Raw genomic sequence first — 20,358 nt, forward strand, 5'->3', positions numbered from 1 at the left:
TTGTATAGGAAATATATGCCACCTCCCTCCCACATGGAAAGGAGATCTATAGATGTGTCCCATGCTACCCCTTCTTTTTGCACAGATGAGGTAATTCTCGTTCTCTGTGCTGTTTCTATCGTATCCATCATGCATTTCCTATCCGTGTTTTGGGAGATGCAGTCCCTTCCAGGCTGGTGAGACCCTGTGAAATGATACAAGAGCACAACGAAAAATTTGCTAGGGATGTCTCTTTGCTCCCTTCACACATTAATCAGATGTGCCATCCAGGTTTTGAAAGGGGGGGACCATAAACTGTGAAACTGATTCCCCCTTTGCAAGACAAGTAACTTTGAATCACTCTTTGTCCCAGAGGGATTCAAGGGTGACAGTCCACGTCCGTGTTTGTGGGACCACGCTCTGTTTCTGCAGGGGAACAATGAAATACCTGCTGAAGCCTGTGAGGTGAGCAAGGCACCCTGCTTGCACCTTTAATTCAGATGTACAGACGAGAATCTGCAGATCTCAGCTAAACAGCCTCGTTTCTTTATCCAGACTCTCTACCTTCTTTTGGCTGTCCTCGGTCCCCTGCCGAAACTTTGCTCTCCGTGAACCCTCGTCAGCCACGTGGAGGGGTTGTTGTGTATCCCAAGAAATCACGTTTCACAACACCAGTGGTCAGCTCAGCAGATGTGACCCCACGCTCCTCTCTCGTCTGTTTTTCTCAAACGTGACTCAGTCCTCCGCAAAAGCTGTTCTTCCCTGCAAATCCTGGACCAAACCCTGTGTCTGACGCCCCATCTAGCGTTCGGCACGGACAGATGCAGGAGGCACCGGTGCACCGAGGAAACAGGTGACTGGAAAATTCCCAGCGTTTTTTCAATGCTGTCAAACCACCTTCGTGAAATTACCATTTGAATTGTCTCCTAGAGAGCTCGGACAGAGCCCAGGCAACACGGAATCCTGCATATCCCACGGCCAGTTCCTTCCTCTGGCCTCTCCGCAGCCTCTGGGTGAACTAACGGAGAGATGGGAGCTGGAAAGCCCAGCTCCTCGGGTGTCAGCTCCCGGCAGCCCACCCTGGGGCTTTAGATGACACCTGGGTAAATTGCTTTGGAATAAGAAGCCAAAGGTCTAAGCTGTGCCCACCTCAAGGCTCGATGGCAGCTGACAGCGTGGATTTTCCTTAAACAGGTAACGACGGGGCTTTCTACGAGTTTGGCAGCACAGGGCACTCGTTCTTTTTTCACGTCAGATCCTGAGCGTGTATTTTGAATACTACACAACGCTGCTCAGTGTTTTCTCAATGAGATTTTACACATTTTTTAATTAAAAAATTAATCCCTTTAAAAAAAAAAAGTGTTCGCTGAGAACATAAAAGCAGTTTCGGTATCTGTCTTTCTCCTTTGCAAACACACTTTTTTTGGCGGTGGGGGGATTCTGAACTTGCTAGGAGAAAAAAACAAAAAGTCTTGGTTGAGAATTTAATTTTATTAAAGCAGCTTTCTGACACGTTCAGCCCTGTGCGCTGCAGAGCTCCAGGCACTGCTACGGAAATCCTTGGGCTGTGTGATGCTGGGTGACACCCACATGCAGTCAAACCCGAAACAAGCATCTCAGTGTTCTCCGTTAATCACTAGCCCAATTAGCACCTTGGTTAAGAGGTAGTGAGATTCCCAGTCCTGCTTCCCTCAGAGCTGGGATTGTTGCGATGAAACTCTCTCTCTGCCCGTGCAATGGTCTGTGCACAGCACTTTCGGTTCTCCAGGAGCAGCGCGATAAGTCTGTTAACCCATTAACACCTCCAGCTTACAGGAGACTTGGCTCCCAGACTCTTGAACAGCCCCGGGTTCCATGTTCCAGGAAGTTTTTCTGCAGTTTCTGTTTTGGTTTCTTTTCCTGCTGAGCCAGGCTGGCGCTCACTTCCCACCATGAAGCTTCTGAACGCTGCTCTGATCTTTATTCTCGTGCCCACCCTGACTCCGGCTTTTGACCCTTTCAGCGTTTCAGTCGTTCTGGGGGGTGCTGCCGTGGCTTGGCACCTCCTCTCCTCTGACTCCTGGCTCAAGTGCCGTTTCCAGGAGTGCTGCAATAGGAATGACACTCTGAACTATCACAGGTAAGGCCAAGTGGTTCCTTCCCAGGGTGCTGAGATTTTGCTTTGAGGGGGTTGTGCAGAGACAAGAATTACCACCCACAGTGTCTCTAGAAGGCAAAGGCTGTACTAACCTCATATTTCTTATTCCCCAAGCGGTCATGTACCCTGCTTCTCACAGCGTTTTCCTTGCTGGTGTTTTGGTTTATGTTGGCATAAACTGTGCTGGTTTTGTCTGGGATTTAAGTTAATTTCCTTCCTAGTAGCCAGTAGAGTGTTGTGTTTTGGGTTGAGTATGGGAATGATATTGATAGCACAGTGAGTTTTAGTTGTTACTAAGCGATGTTTATACCAAGTCAAGGACTTGGCAGCTCCTGGTGCTGCCCTGCCAGGGAGGAGGATGGCGGGGCACAAGAATCTGGGAAGGGACACGGCCAGGACAGCCCACCCAAACTGGACCAAGGGGATATTCCAGACCATAGAATCACAGATTTATTTAGGCTGGAAAAAACCTTTTAAGTTCCCCGAGTCCACTTCTCCTGATGCCACCAGCAGGGCAGTGAATGCCACTGATGGACCTCAGCAAGTGTAGAAACACGTGAAGGGGCATGCCAAGAGATGCAGCCAGACTCTGCTCTGTGGTGCCAGCGAGAGGCAATGGGCAAAAACTGATGCCCGGGAAGCTCCACCTGAGCATAAGAAATAACTCCTTCACTGTGCAGTGACCACACACACAAACAGGTTGCCCAGAGAGGGTGCAGAGTCTCCCCAGTGGAGATATCCCAGACCCATCTGGATGCAATCCAGTGCCTTGTGCTCTGGGATGACCCTGCTCTTATAATTAGTGTTCTGTCTTCTACTGGACAGCCTTAGGCCTGAGAGTATACAGAGATCAAATAGCAAAGAACATCTCTTTTTAAGGAAATTTTTACATACTCTACATTTTGCAACAAGATGACCCGCTGTGGTCCCTTCCAGCCTTACTGATTTTGGGATTCTGGGATTTGGGGATTTTCAGATTCTTGCATTCTGGGATTCTGATTAGGTTTGGGAGTATACAAAGATAGAACACCACAGAACATAATTTTTAAAGAAAATTTTTACATATTCCACATTTTGCAACAAGATGACCCAGTATGGTTGTCTTTCCAGAGTCCTGATCCCAGGATTCTGGGAACTTGCGATTCAGGCCTTATGGAATTCTGGGATTCTGATTAGGCTTGAAATGATACAAAGATCAAACACTAAAGAGCGTAATTCCTTAAGAAAACTTTCACATGTGCCCACATTCTGCAAGAAGATGACCCGCTGTGGTCCTTTTCCATCCTGACTGATGCTGGGATTGAAAGGTTCCTTAGAGATCATTTATTTCCACCCTCTGCCGTGGGCAGGGACCCTTTCCAGTAGCAGGGATTCTGGGATTTGGGGATTCTGGGATGTTGGGATTCTGGGATTCTGTGAGGGCAGCCCTGCCCGTCTCAAAGATGGCGGCGGCGGCGGCGGTGCCGCGCGGGGCGGGCGCGCAGGCGCAGCGGGCGGTCGGTCGGGCGCGCGCGGGGCCGCCATGGCGCCGTCGGTGCCGCTGCTGTGGGTGCTGCTGCCGGGGCTGGCGGCGCTGGAGCCGCTCAGCGTGGGCCTGGCCATCGGCGTGGCCTCCGCGCTCACCGGCTACCTGTCCCACCCCAGGTTCTACTGCAGCTACGTGGAGTGCTGCCCCCGCGACGGGCCGCGCCTCAACGCCACCGGTACGGCGGGGGCTGGGGGGGTGCCCCGCGCTCGGCCGGTCACCCGGGCGGCGCTCCCGCTGCGTGTGCGGTGACCGGCGGGGCTGAGCTGTCCCTCTTCCCCCCGCAGCGCTGAAGGCGCAGCTGGACAGCAGGCTCTTCGGGCAGCACTTGGCCAAGGACGTGGTGCTGAAGGCGGTGCTGGGCTTCAGCAACAACCCGAGCCCCAAGAAGCCGCTGATGCTGTCGCTGCACGGCTGGGCCGGCACCGGCAAGAACTTCCTCAGCCAGATCCTGGCGGAGCACGTCCACCCCGCGGGGCTGCGCAGCAAGTTCGTCCATCTCTTCCTGGCCACCCTGCACTTCCCCCACCACGACCAGGTCAAGCTCTACAAGGTGAGGAGGGGCCCTGGTAGAGGGGGTTGTCCTGCACACCCCCCCAGGATCCCTGGCAGCTGGGGGTGCGCAGCTGGGTGTTCCGAAGTTTAGGAGAGACGGAGGGGGAAGTTCATGCAGAAAGTAAGAGGAAAATGCACCAAAAAGCCGGGAGATCGAATGTGAGAGAATTTCCTAGCGCTGCCCTCTCACTGATGCCATCTGCTGATTCCTGTGCTCGCTGCTAGGGGAGTCCCAACATCTCAGCTGAATACCTTGGCCGGGAGGGAAGGAACCTTCTCTCTTGCCCCTGCCGGGCCATGTTTTGCATTTGTGGCTAAAACAGCGTTGACAATGCAGCAGTGCTTTGGCTGTAACATAAATGTGCTTGCACAGCCTCAAAGGTGCTGGTTTTCCACTCATATCGAGCAGCCTGGGGTGGACAAGAGACTGCGAGGGGACACAGCCTGGATAGCTGACCCCAGGTGGCCAGAGGGATGTTCCATACCATACCCTGTCATGCTCAGCCATAAAAATTGGGGTAGAAGAAAGAAAAAGTGAGGTGTCATTGGCTTCCAAGGTGGCTGTTGCTCCAACTCTGGCTGGGCATTGGTCTGCATGTGTCAGGAGGGTGAGTGATTCCCTTTGCTTGGTTTTTCCCTCTTGCCATCACCTATCAAACTGTCTTTATCTTGACCCAGTGATTTTCTAACTCTTATTCTTTGTCCTCTCTCTCCCATCCTGCTGGAGTGCCTGGCTGGGGCAACCCACCACACACAGTGCAGTGAGAAAGACTTCATTCCCTGGCATTGGAGAATTCTTATCTTCATGTTTTAGTGTTTGAAGGAACTCAGAACTAATGTACTGATAGATGTGTTTTCCATATGAAAGACAAAACTGACTTTTTTTAAACAAACAAAAAGGTTTCTCTAATACTTCCCATCTCAGCCTGGTTTTCATGTCTTAGCCCTACACAAAGCAGAAGAAATTAGGAAGTCTTTTTTCCTCTGTCAGCAAGAAAAGAGTTCACATTTAAATTCTGTGTCACACGTCAGAGAGATCAGTCACAGAGATGATGGTCCTTTCTTTGGGAAAAAGTACAACCAGTTAGTGTGGGATGCTTACATTTGACAGGGTGTCCCCAGAACCCATCACATGCAAGAATCTTGTAGTACAGCCAGAAAAGACCTCGTTTTTCAGTGGTTTTCAACCTCTTGTTCCAGGAACAGCTGCAGAACTGGATTCGGGGCAATGTCAGTGCCTGCCCCTCCTCTGTCTTCATTTTTGATGAGATGGACAAAATGCATCCAGGTGTTATTGATGCCATCAAACCATTCCTGGACTATTACGAGGAGGTGGATGGGGTGTCCTACAGGAAAGCCATCTTCATTTTCCTCAGGTCTGTGGCACTTGTTTCTGTCATTTTGAGATACTGAGATAAATGTTTGTTTATGATGATAATGATGTTCCTAAGGACCTCAATCAAAGCACAGCAGAGGAACCACTCTGAAGACCCTCTGTGCAAAGACAGGCACTGATGGCTATTTAAAGAACTGGAGACTTGCCCTAAATTTTGGAGTATAGGATTCTGTTTTGGTGATTTGTTTGATATCAAGATTAGCAATACAAGTAACTGGCTGCAAAAGAAATTCTGGTTCAGCTGTGTCTGTGTTTCAGCACTGTACTTTTTTCTTTTATGACCAGCAATGCAGGTGGTGACTTAATTAATAAAGCAGCTCTTGACTTCTGGACAAGTGGAAAGCGCAGGGAGGACATTCAGCTGAAAGACCTGGAGCCCTTGCTGTCCGTAGGAGTCTTCAACAACAAGAATAGTAAGTCACTTTGCCCTGAAAAATGGGCAATTCATTCCTCAGTGGCTGAGACAAAAGCGCTTTGTGAGTTCAGCCAGGCCTGCGGATCCCGTTGAAGGCGGGATCGAGTGCAGAGAAAATCCTTCCTCCACTTATTTTTATTTTCCAACTCTTCCAGGTGGACTGTGGCACAGCAGCATCATCGACAGGAACCTCGTCGACTACTTTGTGCCCTTCCTGCCCCTGGAGCACAGGCACGTGAAGATGTGCGTCAGGGCTGAGATGGCCGCCCGCGGCTACGCCGTGGACGAGGACATTGTGCAGGCAGTGGCTGATGAGATGACCTACTTCCCCAAGGAGCAGAAAATCTACTCTGATAAAGGCTGCAAGACTGTACAGGCCAAGCTGGATATTCACGAAGACCTTGTGATGGGAGATGCGAGAGTCAGGGGTTGATTTCCCCTTCCCTTCCAAGTTTCCGAAGCGCTTTCAGAGCTTTTGGAAATTTGTGTTATTTGCACTTACGCTTTTTTACTGTTGCAGGGAGCATGGTGAAAATACCAGAGTGAGCTCTGTGGGCTTTGTAGCTTTTTTTGTGTGTTTTTGGGTTTGTTTTTGTTTTTAACTTAACATATAGAATCATAGAATCGTTTGGGTTGAAAGGGTCCTTAAAGATTATCTAGTCCCACCCTCTGCCATGGGCAGGGACACTTTCCATTAGATCAGGTCACTCAGAGCCCCATCCAACCTGGCCTTGAACCACTGTTCATCCCTGAACAATCCAAATGTTGTCCCTTTAGTTTTCTTTTAATCTGTAGAGAGTTTGAGTGTGACACTTACACACCGCACTGGATAGAGCCTCTCCTGCTTTATTCTTCCAAGTGCTGGGACTATGAAGTATTTAATTCCTCTTTCCACAAAAGCTACACTAGAGCAAAGGAGAACAGAGGAATTCTTCCAGGCAGTCATTTTCCCTTGCACGTGCACGGTCCTGTTCATGTTCATATTGAAATGGAGGGATGTGTGGTGTGTTCAGGGCTGTGATCACGTCTGCAGGGGTGAACTCCTTGATGCACTACAGTAAGAAGATGATACAGTGGAAGTCTTCCTGTCCTTCCAGTAGATTGATGCTGCTGTGGCTTCTACAAACAAGCATTTCAGGGACAGAAGGGCACGAATACAGTTAATGGCTGAGCTGTGGCATTATCCCAAATATCCTGCTACAGAAATAATGAGTCATAATGAGCTCCAGCAAACCTGTTATTAAATAATAGAGGATGTGGGGAGGGGAAGTAACTGTCCCATGTTTCTTTGGGGAGAAAGAAACTATTAGAGAAACTTTATATTCTTTAAGGGATCTAAGTGAATTTGTGACTCCAGGTCTTCCTAAGGAGAGGGACCCATCTGAGGTATCTGTTACAACATACTAGGCCAGTCTCCTGTTCTTAATCAGAAAAAGATCTCATGAAGATTTGACTACAGCTTGATTACAGCTTTCCAGGTAAATCTGCCCATTGGCTCCTGGGCTGAATCTGTAACATCTTTATTAGTCCCTCTGAGCTGCGCCCACTGGTTGAGGTGTAGGTAATGCTACTCTCACCTTACTTGGAAGACACTTTGATGGAAGAAGTTATTTTTCATAGTGTATTTTTATGCTGAAGTATAAGCAACAGTCCCCTACCTCACTAGTTAAGTATGTTTTATAGTAGCTTTTGACATTAGAGAATGCCTATGTGAAAGGATGAGTGATGAGTTAAGAAGCGGGGAAAGATCGATTTAACCTTCACCCACTGGGAAGGCTGGTTTTAAAACCCTGTTGCAGCCTTTAACTCCTTCATCACCCATCATTTGTGGATCAGAGTGTAGTGCAAGACAGAAGTGCCTTTCACTTGGTTGATTGTACTGTGGCTTTTAAATTGGTACGAGGGATTGGTCTATTTCTGTGCTGCAGCATCTACTCCCTCACTCGGACTTAAACTTCCTTTAAGAGGTGATGCGAAATTACAGGTCTCATTGCAATTATGTTAATTCAAATCACAGCAGAGGGCTTAGCATTTATGTTAAGCCCTAAATGAAAAAAGTGTCAGTTGCCTTTTCCAACCCACGTGGAGTCTGTGGAATGCTGGCAAACTGTTCCCACTGATGCAATCTCCAGAGCCAAACTCTAGCGGGCCGTTAACCTTGGGACATTGGACTGTCACTTTCCAGTGTGATGTTTTGCCTGTTAACTGACTCATAGTTGTGTATGCTGCGTCCAGTTTCACTTACTCCATAAAATACTTGTGCCATGTCAAAACACTAACTCCTGTACCGCAGTTGGAATAAAACTTAAGTGACTTTTCTCTCTTGGTTTAATCATTTTCAGCTACAGGAAAGTACTACTTTGTGCAGTTTGCAACCAGCTGCACTGCACGCATCTGTTAGGCTTCCTTTATTCTTAAAAAGATGTTTATGACAATGGATAAGCAGATTAAATAGCCTGTTGGTATTCAAACATGTTGACTCGTCCAACGGCACAGTAAGAAATTCAGCTGTTAAATACAGCTCAGTAGAAACAAACACCTATGAAGAAGCCTAAAAGTCTCTGCCTGCTCTGCTTCATGGTTATTAACAGATCTCTCACTCCCAGGCACTGCAGGACAAACACCTCAGGTAGCTTGTTTAACTATTCCTTGTCTCTGGCTGTGCCCACCAAGCTGTCATTCAGCGTGGCTCTTCCCCTCTCCCTGAGCTGGCAAAGGCATGATGGAACTACAGGCTTCGATCCTGCCTTCCTGGGCCAGAGCATCTGCAGCCTCTGGAGCACTGAAAAGGAGCCGGTGTGTAAGTGATGCCTCAATTCAAGTGAGGTGGAGCTGGGGGCAGACACTCACACCTCACCAGGAGTCAGCGGTTCGTGCTGCTGTGACCCACGTGTTGTGCTCCAGGAATGCACAGGGAAGTGTTCCATGGGAAGCAGAAGCTGTGCTGTTCACCAGGACTTTGCCCTGTGCTGCACACGCGACAGCTCCGCTGTCTGTGCCCGCACGCCAGGCTCTAGGGCCAGGCTGCCTGTCTGCAGGAGAGCAGAACTTGCTGTATCACTGGATTCCAACCAGGGCCTCTTAATTTCATGAGCAGAGCATGAGACAGTGTGAGGTTCCCTGCAGAAGGCTGAATTAAAGCAGCAGCTGTTTGTGCTGGACTCTGGTAAGTACAGAACTCAGGGACTGATGAGCATCTTTCACCTGGTCAGCAGATACATGGGCATCACATCCTTCCCCCTGTTGGATGTTTTTCTTTAAGTTGCCTGATCCAGTTTCAAGTGGCCTATTAAACAGAATAATGGCCAGAGTTACCCAGAGAAAAAGAGAGTGAGGACCTTAGCTCTGAAACCATACAGTCCACAGGGGAGGAATAATGATAGGATCAGAAGGATCCAATATGGGAGTGACTTCAGGCAGTTGCCACCCTTTGAACATCATTCCTACACCTCCAGAGGAAGCTTCCATCTACCCTGAGTCATTTAGGGCTGTGATATAATGAAATACTGGCTACCAATCTATGTCAAATGCTCATATTGATGCTGCAAAGGCACACAAAGAAGTAAGAGTACTTAATGCTGGAAGAGCCACAAAACTGCTTGGTTGTACTGTTCCTTTTGAGGACAGGGTACCAGACAAGTTTATCATTATTAAATCTGCTTTTTTCCATTAGCCAACTATTTGCTGTCATAAGGAAGTCAAAGAAACAGATAAATGCTTGAGTTCAAAGCACTCATTTTCTGACAAATACTAGGACTGATAATTTAAATATCATACCCCTTCAGAGAAGAACTGGAACAGCAAGAGTCTTACTGGTCCTTTTTTTTAACCCATTGCAGAGAAAAACTTCAAGATGCTGCCACTGAAAACCCCGGTGGCTTCAATTACAACCTGCAGGTGTTCAGGCAGTGGCACCAGAGTGAGAAGACATCAGCAGGGTTTTAACTAGTCTCCAAGTTCATCCTTAGGATACTGTTGAGCACACACACATCTACAAAGTTTGCCTCTAAAAACCATGTGTTAGTAGCACCAGTGGTCCAGAAGTGCAGTTTCCACTCCAAGCTTCATTTGTTTCTCTTTCACCAGCTAGCAGAGTCACATCTCCTATCTATGCCCTTTGAACTCAAAAAGGCAGATAGCTGTGCTCAAGCACAGCCTGAGCAGCCAGGAATGCAGTGTGCTGTTCCTCAAACATGGAGTAAGGTTGTGCAAAATTACCAAGAGATCACTGAATGCAAAGAACACCAGAAGGTAGCTAAGAAATAAATTTCTGACGAGAAAAGTTTATTTTGAACAGCAACTGGAGTGAAAAAAGCCTCTGCAGTGCTCACATTCAGAAACAAGTCTGACACCCTTTGCAGTAACTGGTTGACACATTTTGGGGTTTTTTTGGTTTTTTTTCAAATGCTTTCAGAGCTGTCTCCATCCCTGCCTCAAAGGCACACAGTATTGTGAGAAGATAAAAAAAGGGAAAACCCTGCATGCTGGCCTCCTGAATTTGACATGTAGGTGAAGAAGAGAAACCTCTTTTCCATTTCCATGGTGTAAAATTTAATCTGTACACGTTTCCCGTCACATTATACCCTTTCCATGAAGCCGACTCACCAGTCCAGGAGCACACTGTTCTCCCTCCTGAGAGCACCCCTGGGAGAGAGCATGCTGTGGGCAACTTTATACATAAAAACTAACCAAAAATAGCAACTAATTACACTGATGTGGCAGTCAAGGATTTTAACTCCCTTCCTTGTAACATTAAGTCTGCTCTCTGAACAGTATTGGTAACAAAGAGTTTCAGATCCTTGGTTTGACACGCAGGAGACCAAATTATACCACTGTTTGGAGAAAGACAATGGCACTACATGATGTTGGATAGAAGAGCCTAGATTTTTTAATTCCAGAATCCCTCCCCCACCCTTATCCTTACTAGACCCAAACCGTTGAAGGAGAAAAGACACGTATTCTATTTTAATGCACATTCCCACACAGGACCAATGAAGGCTTTCACAGACAAAGGAACTTTGATTAAAATTCTCAACATTGTCTAGAGATCATCCACATCAGACCAAAATCCAATTAAAATTAGTCATAGTCTCAGTCCTTCTGTACCTGTCAACAATCTGCCAAACGGTTCCGATGATCGACACATGATCCGAGGAGTCCTCAGCCCTGTCAGACACAGACCCAGGAGTTCCCAATGCAGTTCCTTCTTACCTTGGCAGCACAAGGCTGAAGTACTCAGGAGCCTTGACTGGTGACAGAATAAAAATGCAGAGGCACTGCTGCTTATTCACGTACCAGTTTAAAAATAGTGTTCCTTCTTTTAAAAAGTACTTAAAAATGAAATGTCTCGGGTCCTCCACTTTGTGATTAAGTTAAATTTGCTTCTTTGCAGGTTGTAGCAATAAAGCATTAGAAGTCATAGTAATAATCCAGCTTTGCATCCACAGTTTTACATCCTTTATCAGAATAAATTCTCTCCTCTCTGGGAAAGTAGGTCATCTCGTCGGCTATTCTGGTTAAAATGTCCTCATCCACGGTGTAGCCACGCGATTCAATCTCAACCCTGACACACATTTTCACATGTTTGTATTCCAGAGGCAGGAAAGGGATAAAGTAGTCAATGAGATTTTTATCAATCAAAGTGCTGTGCCAAAATCCACCTGCAAAGGGAATGAGAGACTTGTTACTCCTCCTCTCGTTAACCACTACGTGGAAGAGGCACATCACGGTCCTCTGCTGTACACCATCACTTCATCTCACTGCAGGCCCCAAAACTGCATCGTGGCTCCTCACAAGTCAAAAACTGGAGGCCACATCGAGTAGAAACCATGGCTGTAAAAATGCAGCTAAGTACAGTCCATCCCTTTCGTGTAACCTTCACCCTCTCGAAAGCAATCCCAGCTTTACTCACTATTTTTGTTGTTGAAGACAGACACAGACAGTGCATTCTGGATGTCTGTGAGCTGGATGTCTTCCCTCGTCCTCCCGTTTCTCCAGAAATCCAGTGCCACCTCTGTTATCTTTTCAGCTCCTGCGTTGCTGAAACGAAGAGAAAACAAAGATTGTGGCTGGGGGTAGTTTTAAAAGGCATTGAGTGCACAGGGCTGCAAACCTGAGAAGGCACTTCTTACCTGAGGAAGATGAAGATGGCCTGTCTATAAGACACCCCATCCAGCAGCTCATAGTAGTCCAGGAAGGGCTTGATGGAGTCAATGAGTCCCGCGTGCATTTTATCCATTTCATCAAAGATGAAGAGGGATCTGGGACAGATGCTCACATTTCCCCGGATCCACGACTGCAGCTGGTCCTGAGTGCCATAAAAATGAAAGATGCTGAAAGAGGTTGTGTTGAAAAGACAGAAAACAGCACTTATGTTTACTGAATTTTGCCCATCACTTTTTCATATTCACTGTTTACTCAGTCCCTGAACTGCAGGTGTTAAGTAGCAGTCACTACTGGTGATAAGTAGCAATAGTTTCTCCTACTGCCTCGGGCAGCAAGTTTCCCACGAGTATCCACCTCAAAACAAATGCAGAAAAGCTTCCATTTTATTTTCAAACAGCTCAGCTACAAGAAGGGGGAAAATAAGCTGTAAAAGAGGAAATAACTATTTCCTCCATTTAGAAATCAGGCTTGTAGCTCATCCTGTTCCCATTTGCAACATATACAAAATGAATACAAACATGCAGTACTACAAGACAGTGGTACTCAATTCCAACTCTGCTGTTAACAAAGGTAGAACAAAAAAACCCAGAAAATATGCATGTGAGCTACTCCTCCACAATATCCCTCTGCCCACAGCACTGCACTGACCCCACAAGCTGACACAGCAATTCCAAGCACATTTATCTGTACCTCTCTGACCACAGAGTATTTTGTGATTTCACTTTACAGCTGGGAAATGCGTCCACAGAAAACTAAACAACCTGCTCAGTGTGCAGCAGAACTGACAGAAAGGTACGCCAATGCCTCAGAGATCAAACTTCAGCTTGCCATTGTACCTGATGCACCTGGAGGTCACCAAGTTGTTCCCCAGAGTCATGAAGTATTGGGTTTTTTTGCACTGCCCACCAACATATCACCTAACCATGAATCATGTTTATCCTTAACTCTCCCTAAGCAAACTGTAGAACTGTAGAAAATTAAACTGCACCATTCTTCCCTAAAGAGAGGCTCAAAATACATGCAGAAACCTTTACATTCATGGGAAAACCAGTCCTGATGGATGTTAGGATTCATGTAGTTCTGTGCTGAAGATTCCAAAACAGGCACAGGATACACGGTACTGCACAAAATAACGTCTAGGTCAGTAGTACTGACCATGCCATGGCATTTATGACCCAGTGCAGCAGAGCTCATTCTTACCTTGTAGAGATTGATGCTGTGAGCGTGAGGAAAGTGCAAAGTTGCCACGAACTGATGGACGTATTTACTCTGCAGGCCTTTCTTATAAATGCTCTCGGCGACAATCTTACTGACAAAGTTCTTGCCTGTCCCAGTCCAGCCGTGCAAAGAGAGCGCCAGGGGCTTTTTGGCGTTGGTGTTGTTCAAGAAGCCCCTCACGGCTTTCACAACCACCTTGCTCACCAGGTGCTGCCCGAACAGCCTCTTGTCCAAGGTGTCCTGCAGAGCTGGATGGAGAGACCACACGGTGAGCGGCGGCCGCAGCGCCGGGCAGGGGGCAAAGGGCCGGGCCGGGCCGGGCTGGAGCGGCTGCCCCCGGGGAGGCTCTGCCCGGCTCCCGGCGCCGCTGCCCCCGCGGCGCCCTCCCGCCACCTCCCCTCAGAGCCCGCCCCGGCCCCGCACCGGCGGCGGCGCGCTGGTCGTGCCGGTGGAGGCAGCACTCCCTGAAGTAGCAGTAGAGCCGCGGGTAGGAGATGAAGCCGGTGAGGGCGGAGGCGGCGGCGCCCGCGATGGCGAGCCCCAGGCTGATGGGCTCCACGGCGCCGGCCGGCGGGAGGAGCAGCAGCAACAACGCCAGGGCCGCCCGCAGCGCGCCCCGCCGCAGCTTCATGGCCCGCCTGGCCTCGCCGCCCTGCCGCCGCTTCCGCCCCTCAGCGCCGCTTCCGCCGCCGCCATCGCGGGTGGGGGAGAGGCGGGGCCGGCGCTGAGGGGCGGCCGCCATGTTTGGGCGGGCACGGGCGGGAACGGGCGGGAACGGCGCTGAGGGGCGGCCGCCATGTTTGGGCGGGAACGGGCGGGACCGGCGCTGAGGGGCGGCCGCCATGTTTGGGCGGGCACGGCCGCTGTCAGTGGCTGCGCGGCGGCCTCGCGTGGCGGAGTCATTAAATGTTACACTCTGTGGCCGTGTGTTAGAATCGTAGACTTCTCGAGGTTGGAAGAGGCTTTTATGGTCGGATCGTCGAGTCCAACTGTCAAGCCAGCACTACCACGGTGACAGATGCAAACAACTCTTGAACACCGCCAGGGATGGTGACTCCACCACCTTCCTGAGCAACCTATTCCAAGACCACCCTAACGTTGAACATTTTTTTCCTAATATCTAATCTAAACCTCCCATCTCAGCTTAAGGCTCCCTGTTCAGGGGATCCACCTGCACGGGGCTCAGGGACAAAGTCACCTATGGCCAGGCTCTGGGACAAACTCATCCATGGCCTGGCAGACAGACTTTTCCCATTTTCTGAAAAAAAAAAAAAAAAAAAAGTAAAATCTGATCTTGTCCCTCCTCACCCTGGAGTTGCCACTCCTGAGTTGACAGGACACCCTGGCTCTCAGTACCACCAGCACCCACAAACCATCCATAAGGATCCCAAAAGGAAAAATTTCACTTCCAATAACTTAAAACCACTTTTGCTATTTTCCAAGTTACAAATCTTCACCATAAGTACCCACATTGCACCTCCAGGGAAGACACGTGGCCTCTGCACCAGCTATACATTTTAAATATAAAGCTCCCAAGAGCCTTACATTTACAAATCAAACAGCACTGCTGCTTTTAAAGGATCTATTTTTTTTAAATACTTTTTGAAGGGGGTGAAAAAATCTATAAAAGCAAGTTTGTTTTCTCACTAAAAAATGCCAACCATGAAAGCTCATTTTCCATTATAAAACTTCATTTATAAGAACATAGCTATATACAGGGTTTCACTGACCAAAGAGTTCACAATCACCTGCAAACTGATTCACTACAAGATCACACAGGAAAAGCTTCGTAGTTAACATCAGCATGTGAAGGTAGTGACTCTCCTCAAAATCCATCGCAGGTCACTGACACAAAATCCTTTACTAGTGGAAAATCCAAACAACTCCAAAGGCTTCAGTCCACGTTCGTCAGTACCGCCTGTTCATCTTCTTGAACTTCTCATAGTGATAATCATCTGTGGCTTTTTCATTGAGGGGGCGTTTGCGATTTGGAGGAGACCCTTCAAAGGAGAGAGAAGGAAGTATTATTTCCCTGTCCTTCCACAGGAGATGTTGTCTTAACCCCACCACTTCCCTTATACAACCCCTTGCTATGTGAGGTTATTGCTTCAGCTGTCGCTGCTCCCCAGCCTCGCATCCTTTGCTGTTCCAGCTTCCACCAAACCCTTCTCAGACAGCCTTGGCAACACCCTTAAGCTGTGACCTTCACTACTCCATCCCTGAGCATCTCTAAAAACATCCTCCACTCAGAGGGGCTTCAGCTGTGACCAGTAGTGGTCCATCAAGTGCAAACAACCAGCTCTCTTGGACTTGGGATTGCTCCATTTCCCTCCTAGCTCAGGGCATTCAGGGGAGGTCAAAAGAGCCAGATCATTTCTCTGTTTCCCTGAAGAGTTTCAGTGCATCTCCTTACAGCCTTTCAAATTCAGAACTTACGCTCAGGTTCTGGTCTCTCCGTGTCCCCCACTCTCAGGGGACGGGGCTTTGGCTCCTCTTTGTTCCTTCTCACTGGTGCGTTCAGCTCCTCGTGGTAAACTGGAAGAAGGAGAACATCAGGTAAGGAATATTATTTGGAGCACTCTTATCCAGATGGAAAAATTTCTATGGCATTTGTGACAAGTCATCTTTAGCAGAAACAACAACAGCTTAAAAGAACCACTATTGGAATTGGGTTTCTGTGGATAATCAATACAGGCAAGATGCAGTACAGCAAATTTCAGTAGCACTATTTCATCAGAAGTGGCTCAACATTCTTCACTTCCTTCAGAACACACCAACCTGACCCCCAGTCACCCCTGTGAGCATGGAAAGACACAGCAGAAGGCTGCCTTTCCTCCAGATGGCTGTGGTATGAGAGGCTCTCCCGGAAATTAATTCCCTTCTCCTGTCTAGTAAGGTCTGTGGCCACCTGTCCGCTCTGGCAGCCTAAAAAATGGACCCTCTCCACTATAAACCACCATTTATCATCCCAGACAGGGCAGGCATTTCCAGCACACGCTCAAGGCACAACTTAAAGAAAACATCTTGAAATTTATGAGTTGCTGTCAGCTGGGAGTTCAGAAAGTTCAGCCATGAGAATGAGCAATGAGAGTCCCTCTTCTTGCTGACAGGAAGAAGAAAAAGACCGGGCCAGATGTGGTCTATATGAGCATCCCAGGAAAAGCAATTGTGGAGCTGCTTGTGCCAACACACAGACTTAATTTCTCCTGTGTCAGACTCTGTCCCAGCTGGGTCAGGAGAACTACACAAGACTTACATCTGTTGTGCTGAACATAATTAACAGCCATGTTGGTGGGAACAAAGGAAGTTTCGCTGTCTTTCTTCTTGTTCTGCTGCTCTGCCAGCAGCTTGGCCTTGGCCTCTTCAGTTGAGATGATGTTTTTTATTTTTGCACTGAAAGAGAAAGAAAAAAAATACTCGTTCATAGTTAGAAAGGGTAGCAGGCACAGAAGTGCTAAGTGGATGGGTTTGGGGGGTAGAAACAGCACTGCCATGGTACTTGATGTGTTTTTGGAGAGAGGAGGCGTCGCTATAGAAACAGGTGCTTTGTTTCAAATGCAAAAGGGAAGCTCCCATCTTTGTGCATCCTTTCAGTGCAGGGCACAAACAGGTCCTCCAGAAAGCTGCCAGAGTCGGGTCACAAAAACGAAGAGCCTTTTCCCACAGGTCCCACAGTGGAGCTGCACTGAGCCCTGTCGCTGTGTAGGACGTGCTGTGCTGCTTACCACACTAATCCAAAGCAATTCTCAGTCCCACCCCAGAGCCAAACTGGGGCTGTGTAATCCCCTCATAGTGCTGCTCTGCCAACCAACAGCTGCTCATCCTGGAAATTCTGGCCGTAACCCACAGATCTGTGAACCACATACTCGATTCCCAGGTCCACTTCAGGAATGCCACTCAGCATCTGGTTGGACAGCATCTCCTCAGTCTTCTTAGCAGAGGAGACACGGATGTTCTCTGGCAGCTCGTACAGAGAGTCCTCAGCGTTCTTCAGCTTCACCTTCTGCTCCTCGTTCTCCACAATTCCCTTTCTCTTCTTCAGCTCAGTCTCAATGTACTTCATCCTAAACAGCAGCACATGAAGAACACACAGCATTTAATTCTGTGCCTGTGCTCCTGCTGAGCACAGCTGCATCCCTGTCCTGAAAGCCAGGATAGAAGAGAGCAATCTCTCCAAAAGAACTCAGCTAACATCAACAGCAAGAATTAATTGTCCAAGAAACAATCAGATTCTCCATGCTCTTTCACAGCCAGCAGGGAAAGCTCCCACTGGAATTTAATACCAAGCTGGCTGGTTGTCACCTCCCAGCTCTGTCCATGAAAAAGCCTTCTCAAGTCTGGCATGCACTAACTGAAAGGGCGAGGGAAAGTTTCAGTGAGAACTGGGAAGATATTTTGGGATTACTCAGAATCCAAGACAGAAAGAAATAAATGGTGAGGGACCACCCAGGCCAGATCAACACCAGGGACACAGCACAACTCACATGTCAGCATCTTCATCCCGCCTGTTGGTTTCTGCTGAGAAGGAAGTTCCCAAGTTCAGATCTTCCTCTTCATTAATCCTAAGTGGAAACCACAATGTTTTCAGGTTTTAGTGGTTTTTTTAATTTGTTGTTTGGTTTTTTGGGGAGACAGGTGTGGTGTTCTTTTTAAACTAAATTAACAAGTTAGGGTAAAACTAACTGGCTGAACTGCATTATATTAAACTCTTCGAAGTGACACAACACCTGGTTAGTTCATTACCAGCTGTCATTTAACACTAGTCCAGGGAGAGATTTTCAGAGCTCACATGTACTCACCTGTCCTTGCCTCTTTCCTTCAGCTTCTTCATGTCCACCATTCCCCCGGATTTTATCTTAAATGGGTCATCCTGTAAAGCAAGATATAATGAGAAACCCTGAAGCTTCCCTCTAGTTTAACGCCAGTCCTCAACATCTGGATAAAAGCACAGAAAACATTTAAGAATTGAGCTGTGACATCGGTCTCACCCCCAGGCCAGACTCACACAGTCACTGGCTAAACCACAGCAATGTTTTCACACCATCACACCTCAGCCCCGGGGTGATGGCAGTGTCCAGCACTTACCACGAGTGTTGCTTCTTCTTGCAACTTCTCTCCCACAAGCAGAGCTACAGCGCTGGTCAGGCAGATAAGGAAAGGAAAGGGAATTCAGTGCAAGGAAACATATTACCAACAACACTGCATTGCTTTATCCTTCTCTAAGTCTGCCCCTCTTTTCCACCCTCAGGCTTTAACACAGAAACTCCTCTATCAGGAACATGGGTTTGGCAGTATCTGACATGTAAGGAAGGAGGCAGATGACAAGAGAGAAACGCACTGTTACATCACACCCTCGGACAAGGCACAACTTCCCATCCCTTACCTCACCCCATTGGGTCGCTTTCTGAGGCTCTGAACTTCTTTGGCTTCCTCAAGTTTTAACCTGAATAAAAAAATACATTTGACTTAGTACTTGATGCCTTCCTTTTAATTAATTATTTTGATTTTCTGTAGTTAACATGGAATTTTCTAGTTAGACCTTGCCCTAAACCTCTGCATATCAGCATCCACTTTTCAGATTAAATAGGTATTTTCTATTTATTTAAGCAATTTCGTGTATTTAAGCAATCAGAAAAAAAATCCCTGCTGGATTGAATGTTGAAAGGTTTTAAGAAGAAGCCAATTTGGTAAGAACAAGCCAAGACACATCAGAGCACAAACGACTCTGAAGAAAGCTGACGGTAAACTGAAAGCCCAAGTGTCTCTCTCTAAACTGACAGGTATCCTTAACTTCTGCAGGTATTCAGACTTTTCCTAATTACACATTTTTTAATACCTGCCAAGAACTGTTCATCGCCAAGTATTTTTCAGATATAAAAAATAACAAGGTCTTGTTGGGGATGGAAGAATCTGAGAACAGAAGGGACCCTCTGTGAGTGCCCATTTATTTCCAGGAGGATGTCGAGGGAATGCCAAGGAAGAGGCGGGTGCCCGGCAGGGACAGAGGGTCTGTGGGGGTCAGGGTGGCCCTCGGTGTTTCCAAGCACAGCTCCTGGGGCTGCCCGGATCCAAACCCTCTCGTCTCCTGGCCGGAGCACCGGGGGATGAGGGGAGATGGACGAGACATCCCTGGGAACGGATCTGCCACCCTGGAGCGGCCGCAGATGATGGAGAGATGAAGTGACACAACCGTGTAGCGGTGTGACGTGATGCTGTGACGCAACGGCTCCATAACACAGTGCTTCAACACATGACGCACCTCGGTGACGATACGACGATATGACGACATGACAGCATGTCGCGACGCGGCACTGCTGCACTAAGGCAGACCCGGCCACCCGTCCCCACTCCCGACCGCGCCGCGACCGCTGGGCCCGGCCGGGCCCCCCGCCGGCTCCCGACCCACCTGACCTCCTCGGCGAGCTGCTCGTCCTCCTCCTCCTCCTCGTCCTCCCTGCGCCGCCGGAAGGACTTGTTGGCCGGCATCGCCGGGACACGACACGACACGGCCACCACAGCGCTGCTCCTCTCCCGCACCCGCGTCGCGCCGCGATGACGCCACAGCGCCGCGCCGAAGCCGGGCGGCCCCGCCCCCGTGCCAGCACCTTGTCCGGGCAGGAGCCCCCGGGAGCCACCCCGTGCCCTCCCGGGAGCGGCGCCGGGAGCCCCCCGGGCCCCCCTGACTCCTCCGAGGAGCCCCCGTGTAAGTCACGGCGGGCGTCCCGTTCCTCGCAGCCCCGCCGGTGGCCCGCTGCGTGTCAGGGGAGCGCCGGTCCCACAGCCGGGTTCACAGCCCTTGCAGCGGGAGGGACGCGGCTCCTCCAGCCCCGGCCGCCCCCCGGTTCACCGAGCCGCGCTGTCGGGAGCCCCGGCTGAGCGAGGGCTGAGCCCCGACCGCAGGTGACGGTGGAGCCCCCGCGGCCCGCAGAGGCAGCGCCGCCGCCCCACCCCACGGCCCGGCTCGGCCC

General features: G+C 48.9%; 3 protein-coding genes across 4 annotated transcripts; 1 reads left to right on the forward strand and 2 right to left on the reverse strand.

Moving 5' to 3' along the window:
• Window positions 1-1,895: 1,895 nt before the first annotated feature.
• TOR1B (torsin family 1 member B) lies at window positions 1,896-8,326 on the forward strand. Of its 2 annotated transcripts, XM_050319999.1 has the most exons (6): window positions 1,896-1,969; window positions 3,686-3,819; window positions 3,929-4,194; window positions 5,397-5,572; window positions 5,878-6,005; window positions 6,163-8,326. In XM_050319999.1, exons 1-6 carry the CDS (start codon window positions 1,911-1,913, stop codon window positions 6,438-6,440), a joined length of 1,041 nt encoding a protein of 346 aa, XP_050175956.1. In that variant the 5' UTR covers window positions 1,896-1,910; the 3' UTR covers window positions 6,441-8,326. The 2 variants fall into 2 exon arrangements, with proteins under 2 accessions (XP_050175956.1, XP_050175955.1); XM_050319998.1 differs by lacking the exon at window positions 1,896-1,969 and having other exon boundaries at window positions 3,622-3,819.
• Window positions 8,327-10,270: 1,944 nt separating this feature from the next.
• Window positions 10,271-14,037, reverse strand: LOC126642400 (torsin-1A-like). Its single transcript, XM_050319997.1, has 5 exons — window positions 13,814-14,037; window positions 13,373-13,638; window positions 12,139-12,314; window positions 11,919-12,046; window positions 10,271-11,667 (listed from the first exon to the last, which is right to left on the reverse strand). The coding sequence occupies exons 1-5, from the start codon at window positions 14,019-14,021 to the stop codon at window positions 11,417-11,419; spliced, it is 1,029 nt and encodes a 342-aa protein (XP_050175954.1). The 5' UTR covers window positions 14,022-14,037; the 3' UTR covers window positions 10,271-11,416.
• A 1,023-nt stretch (window positions 14,038-15,060) lies between these two features.
• On the reverse strand, window positions 15,061-19,932 carry CUNH9orf78 (chromosome unknown C9orf78 homolog). The gene is made up of 9 exons (XM_050320136.1): window positions 19,797-19,932; window positions 18,774-18,833; window positions 18,476-18,527; window positions 18,190-18,260; window positions 17,875-17,952; window positions 17,257-17,454; window positions 16,647-16,783; window positions 15,827-15,925; window positions 15,061-15,390 (listed from the first exon to the last, which is right to left on the reverse strand). Exons 1-9 carry the CDS (start codon window positions 19,874-19,876, stop codon window positions 15,299-15,301), a joined length of 867 nt encoding a protein of 288 aa, XP_050176093.1. The 5' UTR covers window positions 19,877-19,932; the 3' UTR covers window positions 15,061-15,298.
• Window positions 19,933-20,358: the final 426 nt, after the last annotated feature.

This window comes from Myiozetetes cayanensis, unplaced genomic scaffold (genome assembly GCF_022539395.1).
Source record: "Myiozetetes cayanensis isolate MyiCay16 unplaced genomic scaffold, myiCay2020 scf23, whole genome shotgun sequence".
NCBI classification, from domain to species: Eukaryota; Metazoa; Chordata; class Aves; order Passeriformes; family Tyrannidae; genus Myiozetetes; species Myiozetetes cayanensis.

Excerpts from the sequence above, each read along its gene's own strand:
- LOC126642400 (XM_050319997.1), bottom strand. The coding sequence starts at position 14,021 with ATGAAGCTGCGGCGGGGCGCGCTGCGGGCGGCCCTGGCGTTGTTGCTG. Across the intron at positions 13,639-13,813 it reads CGACCAGCGCGCCGCCGCCG|CTCTGCAGGACACCTTGGAC; the intron begins GTGCGGGGCCGG and ends CTCTCCATCCAG. Across the intron at positions 11,668-11,918 it reads TGTCTTCAACAACAAAAATA|GTGGATTTTGGCACAGCACT; the intron begins GTGAGTAAAGCT and ends TTCCCTTTGCAG.
- TOR1B (XM_050319999.1), top strand. The coding sequence starts at position 1,911 with ATGAAGCTTCTGAACGCTGCTCTGATCTTTATTCTCGTGCCCACCCTG. Across the intron at positions 1,970-3,685 it reads CCCACCCTGACTCCGGCTTT|GGCGCTGGAGCCGCTCAGCG; the intron begins TGACCCTTTCAG and ends GCCGGGGCTGGC. Across the intron at positions 3,820-3,928 it reads GCCGCGCCTCAACGCCACCG|CGCTGAAGGCGCAGCTGGAC; the intron begins GTACGGCGGGGG and ends TTCCCCCCGCAG.
- CUNH9orf78 (XM_050320136.1), bottom strand. The coding sequence starts at position 19,876 with ATGCCGGCCAACAAGTCCTTCCGGCGGCGCAGGGAGGACGAGGAGGAG. Across the intron at positions 17,455-17,874 it reads CGGGATGAAGATGCTGACAT|GATGAAGTACATTGAGACTG; the intron begins GTGAGTTGTGCT and ends GCTGCTGTTTAG. Across the intron at positions 15,926-16,646 it reads TTATGTTCAGCACAACAGAT|TTTACCACGAGGAGCTGAAC; the intron begins GTAAGTCTTGTG and ends TCCTTCTTCCAG.